Below are 13,248 nucleotides of genomic sequence, written 5' to 3' on the forward strand. Positions count from 1 at the left end.
TCATTCACACCTCACTGTCTTTTATTACTTATCAGCTCTGTTAAAAGGGCTTAGTTGTGGAATAAGTTGAAACTGTTCCTGAAATGAGCCTGATGGATTTTTTTTAATATCTCATATATACCCTTATGCCCCATTAAAACATATAATTGAGAATTGATTATAACATCTTCACTGGTAATGGAATTTTTTTGTTTGTTTTGAGAAATTATCCAATTGAAATTGATAGTGGAGGCTAGAGTGGAAGTTGCAGTCAGATAAAACTTGAGCAATGACCTGGAGTTGAAATAAAGGAGACACAGACCTGGGTTGATAATAGAATTAAATGATTACTCCTGACTCCTGATAGAAAAACTACAGCATCTTTTACCTAATTTTTTGGTGTGTTTGGCTTTTCTTTTTAATCTTAAGGCTATTTGTTGAAGTTCTTTAAAATCTTTGTATTTGTCTGGCTTTCCCCGGTATAATAAATGACATCTTCGATGGGAACAGTGGGTCATTTTTCCTTATAGAAAATGTTCCATAATTTCTATTTTTCCACAGTCGTTCTCCCAAAGTCAGATGCTCTTAAAACTTCTGGATTTGAAATATTCCCTCAGTGTCCTTCCATCATTTCTCCACTCCCAAATGTAGTTGTTTCTTGGCAAAAGCTGAACCGATGATTCCAGAACAAACGGCACAATCAGAACATCCTTGCTCAGGCACGTAGCTGAGGGTGAATCTTCTTAGCTGCTGAGCAGGACAGTTATTTTTAATAACTGCCATGTGCTTTTTTTCATCATTGTCCTGAGTGTACAGCTGGTATAGAGTTAATGTACTTAGTTCTGTGATTCTAGCTTAGAGGTCAGCCCTGAGATGTAAGGGGGGCTCTGAAATAAAGTGGGAAATGACAAAAGGTGCTTGGAAATGTTTCATATAACTAGTGTGTAACATGTCTTAAAACTTAAAACAGTGATTATTTTCCTTTAAGTCATTTTAAGTTCCGTAACCCAACCGTGTCCCCCCTTTTGTGAGGGCTGGAACACGATTACATTTCATTCCAATGTAAAAAACCTAAGACAAAAACTATAGAACTTATAATTCAGAAACACGAGAATTGAACATGAAGCAGAAGTCTTGAGAAGAATGAAAGTTTTCAAGTTGCATAGCTATATATCTCTATCTATAGAAAATCTTAGTTCAGTTGAAACAAGATATTCTTTAATGAAAACCCCTTTGATAATTTCTGCATTGATCTTTGTTTCTGAGCTTCCTATTTTGGAATTTTTTTTTTTAAAGAGTAATTGAACTTCGTTGGAAGTGTGTGAAGCATACTTAATCTATTCTAGGGCTGACTTATTCTAATGCATCTGGCAGTCATGAAGCATTTGATCAGATAGGTGGATGGCTGAAGTGAAATAAATGAGAAGACATCCTATTGAGTGTCCTTTCTCCCTCATAAAAGTACATGCTCAATTCCTTGCACGTTAAGGGCATTGATAGGTGACTCAGTCTGAAGTGTCTGAGTGGGGCTGAAAGAGTTGGGGTGATTCTCAGTGTCGTGCTCATCCTGCTTCATGGTAATGTTTCGTATCATTTCCTTTTCCTAATAATAATGCTGGTATTAATATTCGCTGTCAGCTATTGGCAATACTGTGTGCCTGGTGATCCACGTGTTAACCTCATTTCATCCTGCCAACACCCGTATGAAATAAGTTCACCACTCTTGTACAGAGGAGGAAGTTGAGACCCAGAGAGGTTCAGTTAGTTGTAGCTGGTAATAGATATCCTTGCTTGGGTTTCTCGGGAAGCAGAGCCTGAGATGAGGATTTTCCTGCAGGTAGTTTGTGAGAGGTGATCCCGGGAAGCAGGGGTGAGGGGGCAAGGAGGAAACGTCGATAAAGGGATGCATTGTTGAAGTCGCTGCTGCGGTTCCACCAGGACCTCTGACAATTGTTCAGAATGGCTCCTAGAATTGTCCATCCAAAGGATGGGAGCCTGGGCATTGATACACTGGCTTCTGTCACCCATTGGGTGAGAGCTGCCTTAATTCCCCAGAACTTCTGGGCTAAGCTGACTTGTAGGTTCCCTGGGATTCAGAGGATACTCTGACCAGCCCCCCCCCAAAAAGAATAAGAGATGCACCTTGAATTGGGACCTTGTGGGCATACAGATGAGCTCACACAGAGCTGCCTTTCAGAAATCAGAGGTAGGCTAAAGGGAGGTGGGATGACGTGCCCGAAGCACCTAAAGGCATCACGGGGACAGGACCAAGCCCAGACTGCTTCCAAAACCTGTGCTCTTTCCAGACCATCTCCCTGTGAACAGAGATATGAGATGGGGGCTGCAAGTCAGGGTGACATGAAAATTCAGAGAACGCTCATAGTGGTTATCATAGTGTGAGAAGACTGCACATCACCATCGTTGTACATGCGATTACATGTCGGGATGATTTACTTTCCCGTCTGTGTTGCTTTGCTTAATATTAGCATTCCTTGCATATATGAAGATTAGGATACAAGAAGAATATCCGGAATATTCTAAATATTGAGGCTGTAACTGATTTGGGATTAAAAATATACTCCATTATCAAGTTTTTAAGATCTACACGTACAGGATCATGTTGTACCTGGGAGCTGTGACACGAGGTGTTGAGTATTTGTGGAGGGAATGACTAAGGTCGATCATGTGGGACCTCCAAGACTATTGTTCATTGTAAATTCTGGGGTTTTTTTTTTTTTTGGTTAAAAATCACTTGGTAACACCATGAAGACTTTCTTATTAAGATTTTTAATTTAATTTTTAATAGGTGACGTATAGCATTGTGTAAGTTTAAGGTGTACAACATGTTGACCACTGTGGAGTCGCTCACACCTCCATCATGTCACATAATTACCATTTCTTTTTTGTGGTGGGAACATTTAAGATCTAGTCTCATAGAAACTGTGAAGAGTATAATACGATGTTGTTGACTGTGGGCACAGTCATACTCTCTTCTACCTGCAAGTTTGCGCCCTTGGACCAGCATCTCCCCAGCTCCACCCGCTCTCCCCCTGCTAACCACCACTCTGCTGTTTCTATTATGAGTTCAACGTTTTTAGGTTCCACGTATAAGTGAGATCATACAGTATATGTCTGTGTCTGACTTATCTCACGCAGTATAATGTCCTCAAGGCACACCTGTGTTCTCTCACAGCAGGATTTCCTTCTTTCTCATGGCTGAATAATGTTCCTTTGTGTATATGTACCACATCTTCTTTATCCATTCAGATACTGACAGACACTTAAACTGTTTCCATATGTTGGCTATTGTGAACGATGCTGCAGTGAGCATGGGAGTGCAGATCTCTTTTTGATATCCTGTTTTCATTTCCTTTAGATAAATATCCAGAAGTGGAATTAATGGATCATATGTTAGTTCTATTTTTAATTTTTTGAGGAACGTTCATGCTGCTTTCCGTGGTGGCTGCACCAGTTTACAGTCCCACCAACAGCGCATGAGGGCTCCCTTTCCTCCACATCCTCACCAACGCTTGTTATCTCTTGGCTTTTTGATGATGGCTGTTCTAACCTGTGATGGGGTTCTCTGCTCAGGGTCTCACAGCCTGGAATCAGGGGTTGACCAGGCTGCAAGGAATCTGTTTTCCAAGCTCGTTCAGGTTGTTGGTAGAGTCCTGGCTTCTTGTGGTGGTAGGACTGAGGTCTCCATTTTCAGGCTGGGCAGTCAGCCTGGGGTGGCTTTCAGCTCCTGGACACACCTTCAGTCCTTGTTAGGCCTCTCCATCTTCAAAGCCATGTCAGACCCCTTCTGTGCTCACATCTCTTCTCCTGGAAGAGTCCAGGCCCACCCAGACGACCTCTCTCTCATAGTCAGCTGTGCCACAGAGAGTACCCTAATCACGAGTCCTGGGGTCCTGTGGGCTGTGCATCTGGGGGCAGAGTTCCTGGGGGCTGTCTTCAAATCCTGCCCACCGCACCCCGTGAAGAACAAAGGACTGGAGAGTTAGAAGTAGATTCAGGACCACCCCTTGGCCCGTGTACAGGATGAATAGTGGTTGCATCATCTGTGTTCCCCGTGCAGCCTGGGGAAGGGTGAGCTGCCAGTGGGTCACATGGGAAGGTAAATGCAGGCTTCTTGTTGGCGGCGAGGCTCAGGCTCATCGTATTACAGTTCTCCCTGGCGTGACTGACGCAGCCCTCGCTGGAATGTAAAGTTCTTATGTTTCACGTCAGTCCTGGGGTAACATGTCTGTCCCAAATGTTCATACAGCATGTGGCTCAGCAAGGTTAACTGACTCAGCCAGGTGGCTGGTTCACGGACAGCAAAGCCACGACCAGGTGCTCTTCTCACAGACTCCGGTGGCCACGTGCTGGCTCTGCAACCAGCGTTTACTGAGTGCCTCCTGAGGCCGGGCTGGGTGAGGTTAAGGTGGACGGTGGTCACGGTCCTCCAGGAGCCCCGGCTCTCCACCTGTTGTGCTGCAGTCAGGGGGCCAGATGTGAGCCCGTGAGTCGGTATTTATACCCATTAGGGTCTCAGTCCTTTTCCAAACCCTGCCTGACCCCAATTATTCTGTGTCCTTAGCTGAACTCGACGCGGAGCACACCCAGAAGGTCCTGGACATGGAGCAAACCCAGCAAATGAAGCTGAGGGAGCGGCAGAAGTTCTTTGAGGAAGCCTTCCAGCAGGACATGGAGCAGTACCTGTCCACGGGCTACCTGCAGACAGCAGAGAGGCGAGGCAAGTCAGGAGCGGGCCCTGCGCTGTGTGTGGCTAGGGTGCTGCCTCCAGAGCAGGGCTGGGACAGAGGCTCAAAGGGGATGCGTCCTGCCATCTTTGTCTTGCTGTTGCCTCTTCTTGTAGTTCTAGGCTTTTGTTGAAGATATTTAGAAAACATGGAATACATTTTCTTAAAACATTAAAAAGACAAACATTCGCCATAATTCTGTAGCACAGAATCCCTAATCCCTGTAACTATTTTAGGCTGATTCTCTCTTGTGCCTATTTATATAGACTGTACACATATCTGGCTTTGTATCTAACTTTCCTTCATGGTGTATGGGGATCTTTCCCCTATATTATTAAAAATCCTTTGAAAGGGTATGTTTTAAAAGCAGCATCTTCATGGTCAGGACATATCCTAACAGTTTCCTAGTTGGACACTTAAGATTCTTTGCCTCTGTAAGTCGTGCTGTGATGTACATCTAGATGCATCTGATGGTTCCCAAGAACACGCTGAAGGGCACAGGAGTTGGATTCCAGGCCCCTTCACCAGCCCCTCCTTCCCAGGACCTGGTGCCTGTGGAGGAGTGGTCTGGGCGGGCAGCTGACGTTTTCTCTCTGGCCAGCACAGGAGCAGTGGGCAGTGTGTACAGGCATCCTGGGCTTCCCCGCTTACCTGCCCTCCATCCTCCTGGAAGCCCCTGCTCCTCCCAAACCTCTGTGCTCATTCTTCCTCTTTTGCCTGGCCCTGGCCTTTGCTCTCCATGCCCTGCCCCTCACAGAAGCTGCTCCCAATTTATCTGTTACCCTCCCTCTGTTCCTTCCTTCTCTATGTGCTCCCCAAGGAGAGGTTAAAGAAATCAAAGAATGAGGAAGGAAAAGAATGTAGAGAAAACAGACTAATAGGCGTGACTTAGAATGACTGACGGATGCGTTGACGGTGCTTCTTAAACTGAGGTGGATGGTACAGATTTGTTCAACTGCTTCATCTCCAGTCAGCTCGCCCTCTGTGTGTCCCACTGACGGAGAGTCTGTCTTCATCTGGGAAAGTCAGACTGCATGTTCCCTCAGAGTACGTTTGCTATTCAGTTTCTTTAATGTTTGGCGCTGGTTATGGAGAGAGCCATCCCTGTTCACTCCAGGGATCTGTGTCATGTGGTGGGCAGCAGCTGAGAAGGACACCACCCTAGTCTGCTTGGGCTGCTGTAACAAAACAACACAGACTGGTAGCTTATACACAACAGGGCTGGAGGCTGGAAGTCTGTGGTCAAGGTGCTAGCGGATTTGGTTCCGAGAGGTCTGCAGCTGGTCCTCACTTGACAGGGAGAGCATCAACCCCATCCTCAGGGCCCCACCCTCATGACGTCTAGAATAATCACCTCCCAAATGCCCACCTCCAGAAACCATGACACTGGGATTAGGGCTTCACCATAGGAATTTGGGCAGGTGGGGGGGCACCCAAACATTTAGTCCATAACACACACACCCTGGCAAATCTGACCCACAGATCTGAGCACAGTGAGACGTTATGCCGAGAGGGCATGGGGAGGTGGGACAGTGAAGAAGAGAGCAGTAGAGACTCTAATGCTTGTTCAGTTTAGTTCAGCAGACATTTCCTGAGCACCTGCTAAGTGCTCAGCAGAGGCAAAGAGAATATGAAAGTGCCTCTCAGGAGAGCCCATCCTCAGGGGATGAGGACACAGCAGAGGCTGCAGCTTCAGAAGTCCCTCTTTGTTGGCCGTGAGCGCACTGAGACAGGGATGGGCTGTTACTGTCAGGTCCTTGTGGCCAGCACAGCCCAGTGCTGGGCAAAGAGAAGGAAGGGGTCGGTCAAGACGTGTTGAACAGATAGCAATTAAGTATTAAGGAATTGAATTTTCATGGTTTCAAGCACCTAAAAAAATGTCCTTCAAGTTTCAAAAAACTGTTGAGCTTTTTTTTTGTCAAGGTAAAAAAGAGTGGCCATACGTACATTGCCAAATATGTGTGGTTTTGAAAGCACTGAGGAAGAAAATTGGAGGCCTTAGGCGTTTCAGCTTCCTGCCTCAGCTGGAGCAGAAAAGATGGTCACAAATAACAAACAGACCTCTCCACACAAGGCTGTCCAGGGCCATCCCTTAGACTTCCCAGCCTGGGAGTCACACACCCCTTCCTTACAGCACATTCCTCTCCAAGGATGAACACTCTTTCATTTAGAAGAATCAATCAGAATAAGAATCTCTACAGTGAACATGGTATCTTACACTCATTCCACTAAATCAGAAATAGCAGTCTGAATTTTTCTCACTTTCCAAAGCATCATTTTTTTAGTTAAGACAAAGGCATGGAAAGTTTTATCCAGAACATGATCTAAGGGTGAAGGGACGTCTGTGCCCACTGGGATTGTCGTGAGACTCGGAACCACAGAGGGCGGAGTCTCATGCACTTGAAGGGGAGCGAGGGCAGTGCCCATCGTGCTGAGGAGCAGTGGGGACCTGGGGCCCACGCATGCCCAGCAGCTCCAAGTTCCATTAGGACGCGATGAGGTGTTTGTAAGACCCTGACGCAGGTTTTCTCTTCCACCTGACAAGACTCCCATTTTCTCAGAAAAATATCTATTGCTTTCACTTTGTTGCTAAGCACCTGGGTATCCTGACAGTGTGTAGTTAGTTGTGACCACATCCCTCACCTTGAAGATGTCCTGTCTGTACCTGTGTGTTCCCACTGTTAGACCTTGGGTTCCTGGCATCTCTGCTGGGCTGGTAGTTGTCAAATCTTGTGTGGCCAGGGGCGCCCCCTGTGCCCTCAGACACTCTGACTCAGCCCCTGCGTGTCCCAGTGCCTGGGGAGGGCAGGAGGATGTTTGGGCTAGTGATAAACCCAGTAGGTCTGGGGTAGGGCCCAAGAATGTGCATTTCCCACAAGTTCCCAGGTGATGCCGAGGCTGCTGGTCTGGGGTCCACATCTTGAGAACCACTTCTTTAGGGCGCAGAACAAGGACACAGTCATAGGACAAGCATATCTAATTGTACTGGATTCTGTCACAAATACCCACACCAGTTTACAGTCTCTCAGAAGCCGTATGTGCATGCTCTACTCACTCCACAGCTTTGTCAACACTTGGTAGTGTCAGATAGTTAAAAGTTTTCACAGATTTAGATGTATGAAATGATACTTTATTTTGGCTTTAATCTGCAGTTCCTTGATTGTCCGTTTTTCTACTGGTTGGTTGTCTTCCTTTAGAGTCTTACACTCGTGGTATCGGCCTTTTCTGATGTCTGGTGCAGATACCTTCTCTCAATCTGTGGCTTCTCTATTCTACTGTGGCCTTTGCTAAATGTGTTTATTTTTAAGCTTTGCCCACTTTATTTTCTTGCTTATGGTTTGTACTTGTGTCTTGTTTAGGCAGTCCTTCCCTCCAAGTTATAAGGATACTCTGCTGTGTTTTATTCTAAAGGTTTCTATGTTTTCCATTTTATATATTTGGGCCCTAAATCCACGACCAGTTTGTTTTTGTGTGCATTGGGAGGTAAGGATCTGACTTTAATTCTTCACAGCAGTAACCGTCTATCTCAGCACCAGTGTTCTCTCCACTGCTCACATGGTCTTCTGTCAGTTTCAGTACAACTGAGTCTTTTCTAGGCTTTCTTTTCTATTCCAGTCTTCTGTTTGTCTGGCCTTGAGCCAAACCGTACTATCTTAATTTTAATTCTTCATTAAATAGTGGTTCTCAACCAGGGGCAACTTTGTCCCCTCGGGGACCCATGGCAACGTCTGGAGAGTTCTCTTTGTTGTGATTGAGGTGGGGGGGGGTCTGTAAGTGTCCATTTGAAAAGGCTTCTAAATTGGCTTGTTCAGATGTTTCCTGTTAATACTCAATTTTGGATTGCTTAATCATCAAAGAGGTACATTAGATCTTCATTTCCCCCATGATTATGGACTTGTTACCATTTTCCTTGTGATTCTTCTGTATTTTGCTTTATAAAAATAACCACAAGATATATAGTCACATAGAAATTCTGAATTACCTTCCTGGTGAATTGAACCATTAAAAAAATCACTAAGCGGGGGCTTCCCTAGTGGTGCAGTGGTTAAGAATCCGTCTGCCAATGCAGGGGACACGGGTTCGAGCCCTGGTCCGGGAAGATCCCACATGCCGCGGAGCAACTAAGCCCATGTGCGACAACTACTGAGCCTGCGCTCTAGAGCCCGCAGGTCACAACTACTGAAGCCCGTGTGCCTAGAGCCTGTGCTCTGCAACAAGAGAAGCCACTGCAATGAGAAGCCTGCGCACGGCAACGAAGAGTAGCCCCCCACTAGCTGCAACTAGAGAAAGCCTGCGCATGGCAACGAAGACCCGATGCAGCCAAAAATAAATAAAATTACTTAATTTAAAAAAAAAGGAACAAACTACTGATACATGCTGTAGTGTGGATAAACCTCCAAAAAAAGAAAACACCACTAAGTGCTGTATTTTACCCCAATAATGCTTTTGTTTCCCCTTCAAGTCTATTTTTTTGATATTTATATAGCCATGTCAGCTTTCTTCAAGTTAATTAGTTGTTTGCCCACTTCCCATTTTTCCTTAAATTTTTTTAATGTTCCTGTTCTTATATTTTAGGAATGTCTCTTACAAACAGAATAACTAGATTTTATCACTTAAAGGAAATATTTTCAGGAAAATAGGAAGCACCAAATCAGGTGATAGTAATGAAGCCAGGCAGCCAGTGATCACAGCAAACGTAAGTGAGCCAAACTTGACACGGAACATCATAAAACTGGCTTCGTTACCGTCTTATTTGGTGCTGTTTTCCTGCAAGTGTTCCCTATGCTTTTGGTCCAGTTATTTTTCTCCCCTCTTTAAGAGAATGGCACAGACAGAAAAAACGGGAGACTCTGCTCCTTTCAAAACTGAAGTCAAAGCCAGGCTGAAACACCACGAAGGACTCCACAGTCACAAAGAAAACCCGTGTTTTCCCCACCTTCTCCCCGACAGGAGAGCAGCCCCCAGAGGCACGACCTTGACCCCTGTGCACTCATGTCCCCCTGACGGGTCAGCCTTGCAGGAGCCCCAGGGCAACACCGCCCCGGTGTCCCCTGTGAAGTGGCCGTGATTCCTGCGCAGCCCAGGGCGACGGTGATGGCACATGTCACCCGGCTCCTCTGCCTTGGATGTTGCCACCTTGAGTGCGTTGTTGTCTCAACTGCAACAAGCTTTACCTGCTTTGATGCTGAGCCTTCATGATTTCTTGTGCCCAGAGACAATCAGATTCCCACCTTCCTGCCAGACACAACGGGGATCTGGCTCTCGTCAAGCTGCCTCTCCCGTCATTATCGTCCAGTCTTTCCAATTCAGCTGGAGTAAATTCCCCGAATTTGATACTATCATGATTATTTTACTCAGAGTTTTATATATACTCACAGACTTACACGTCTCTTCTGTGCACTTCGGCCTCCCTCCCGGGACCCATGCCCTCTTCCCTCCTCCTGTGGTCCGACGTTTGCTGAGAGCAGGCGTAGGGGGGACTTGTATCTCACACTTGATCTTAAGAGATATTTACTTCACCTCTTTGAATTTATTATTCCACTGTCTTCTGACTCCTGTTGTTGAGCTATAGGTCTAATTATTTCCTTATCTTTCCTAATCTGCTCTTTCTCTTTGATGTGCATCATTTCGCTGCAGTGGATTAGGTGAGGATTTCTTTCATCTGTCTTGCTTGAATATATTTTGTTCCTAAATCCTGCGTGTCTGATCTTTCAGCAAATCTGGAAGATAATCAGCGAATACTGCTGGTCCCTACAGTCTCCATTCTCATTCTGGAACTGTCAATATGTAAACTTTTGCATTTTCCATTTCTCTTAAGCTCTTTCATACTTCCCACTTATTTCGTCCACTAATTTTCTATTTGGCTCTCACCTCTTTAACTTGTGCCCGAAGTTTTAAATTTCAGTGATTTTTCCTATTTGGAGGTTATTTGGCTTTTTTTCAAATGCCTGATCTGATTTTTGACACCTTGTTCATTGTTCGATTCAACCTTTTCATTCTTTAAAATATTTAAAGCCACTTTGAATTCTCGGGAAAAGATGCTAATAGTCTTTGTTTCTGCTGGCCCGCACTCATAGTGACATGTGTACTGTAAATTCCAGATTGGATTGGATTTTGTGTTTATATTCCTTTGAGATCCTGGGTTAAGGACGTGTCCATATCCAGAAATTTCTATTTGCTTGTGACAGGCAGCGTCATGCCTGGGAGTTACCTGGCTTGTAGTTTCTGGACCACAGAGGCAGTTTAAATATGAACGCCAGACCCTGGAGGCACCCCTCACTGTGCCCAGGCTCAGACTTCTAGTCCTATAGTGTCTTTCTGCTGGTGGGCTGATTTTTTTTTTAACACCTTTATTGGAGTATAATTGCTTTACAATGGTGTTAGTTTCTGCTTTGTAACAAAGTGAATCAGTTATACATATGTTCCCGTATCTCTTCCCTCTTGCGTCTCCCTCCCTCCCACCCTCCCTATCCCACCCCTCTAGGTGGTCACAAAGCACCGAGCTGATCTCCCTGTGCTATGCGGCTGCTTCCCACTAGCTATCTACCTTACTTTTGGTAGTGTATATATGTCCATGTCTCTCTCTCGCTTTGTCACAGCTCACCCTTCCCCCTCCCCATATCCTCAAGTCCATTCTCTAGTAGGTCTGTGTCTTTATTCCTGTCTTACCCCTAGGTTCTTCATGACATTTTTTTCCCTTAAATTCCATACATATGTGTTAGCATACGGTATTTGTCTTTCTCTTTCTGACTGACTTCGCTCTGTATGACAGACTCTAGGTCCATCCACCTCATTACAAATAGCTCAATTTCGTTTCTTTTTATGGCTGAGTAATATTCCATTGTATATATGTGCCACATCTTCTTTATCCATTCATCCGATGATGGGCACTTAGGTTGTTTCCATCTCTGGGCTATTGTAAATAGAGCTGCAGTGAACATTGTGGTACATGACTCTTTTTGAATTATGGTTTTCTCAGGGTATATGCCCAGCAGTGGGATTGCTGGGTCGTATGGTAGCTCTAGTTGTAGTTTTTTAAGGCCCCTCCGTACTGTTCTCCACAGTGGGCTGATTCTCTCTCTAGTCTGTGCTTTCACCACAGGGAGCTCTTGGTTGCAACTCGCCGGCTTGCAGATGCTCAAACTTTGCTGTTAAGATGAAGACTAGAGAAATGTCACAAGGGCAGAGAAGACTCCAAATGGAATTGTAGTAAAGCTGGGGGCAACCACAGCCAGAGGTGTCTGGCAGGAATGTCAGCCTCTCTGAGTCAGCGCCCACCTCCGAAGCCAAGAATTGTCTGATGCAGAAAGGGTTCCCTTCAGCACCTGCAAGCAGAGGGCTGGGGGTGAAAAGGAAAACTGCTGTGGCAGGTGTAAGAGGTAATAGTAACCAAGGTTAAGCTAGGATGGATTTAAAGTACCAAACTGGGACATGTCAATAATACACTGCTCCAAAGTCTATTTTAAAAGTCTGGAGTAGCGGGAGATATTTTACACCTAGAAAACACAATGTGCTTTTAGCCTAACACAGTGGAAGCTCACCTTTTAAAGTGTTATTAAATGACAGATGTTCTAACCTCTTCCTGTGCCGGTCTCCCCAGAGCCCATGGGCAGCATGTCATCCATGGAAGTGAATGTGGACCTGCTGGAGCAAATGGACCTGGTGGACATCTCTGACCAGGAGGCCCTGGATGTCTTCCTGAACTCCGGTGGCGAGGGGAACACTGTGCTGTCCCCTGTCTCAGGTAGGGGTGACAAGTCTGCACACACTGAGTCACACCTAGTTCCATGACTTCCCTGCACATGGAGAACCGATACAGGGCGGTTCGGTTGCACAAGGCGTGCACAGATCTTCTTGTCCCACTAACCCATTCCACGCCCAGTCTGGCTTCACAGAAGTGGACAAATGAAACATTGGCTGTTGTGGTTGTGAGTTTCTCAGCGACTCTCAGGGCTTTACCCAGACACCTTCAGTGAACAGAGAGCTTTCTTAAATGGTGTGTTCTTTCTCCTCTGGCTCACAAGTTACTTTGAGTGGGGTTTTTGTGGCTAAGCACTAGAATTTGGGGGAGGTGGGAGCTCTTCTGTGTGGCTCCCCCTCCCCCATTCGGCAGGTGTTTGATCTCTGCTGTGGGCAGGGCCAAGGTTTGTGTTCAGCACTCGGCTCATATTTTAAAAATTAGGCGCAACCCTGTGGGCACGTTACCTCCATTTAATGCCTTCCCGAAATTCCATGTTCATTCGGTGTGTACTTACTGAGGCTTTGGCCCTATACCTGGACTCAATTTATTTTAAATTTTGGACCATTCCTTCTGGGTGGGTGGTCTTCGCAGACGCCATTACAGAGAACGCGTTTAAGTTTCTGCCACGTACAAGAGAAGGCAAGGCCAGCCCTTCAGCAGCACCTGCCCCTTCACTGGTGGCCCCACTCCACGGGCTACCGTCCTCACAATTGAGGCCCGGGGCTTCCTGTCCACGTGTGTCTCTAAGGTCTCCACAAAGCAGCTCCGTCCGTCGTCTCCCCT

At 45.9% G+C, this 13,248-nt stretch overlaps 1 protein-coding gene across 2 annotated transcripts in view; it reads left to right on the top strand.

Moving 5' to 3' along the window:
* DTNBP1 (dystrobrevin binding protein 1) overlaps positions 1–13,248 on the top strand; it is a 128,881-nt gene that overhangs the window by 104,035 nt on the left and 11,598 nt on the right. For both annotated transcript variants that reach the window (XM_060308690.2, XM_030881382.3), the window contains 2 exons: positions 4,562–4,717; positions 12,325–12,468. In XM_060308690.2, the coding sequence (XP_060164673.1) occupies positions 4,562–4,717; positions 12,325–12,468 (300 nt within the window). The remainder of the gene's footprint in view (positions 1–4,561; positions 4,718–12,324; positions 12,469–13,248) is intronic.

The sequence above is a fragment of the Globicephala melas genome, chromosome 11 (assembly GCF_963455315.2).
Source record: "Globicephala melas chromosome 11, mGloMel1.2, whole genome shotgun sequence".
Classification (NCBI taxonomy): domain Eukaryota; kingdom Metazoa; phylum Chordata; class Mammalia; order Artiodactyla; family Delphinidae; genus Globicephala; species Globicephala melas.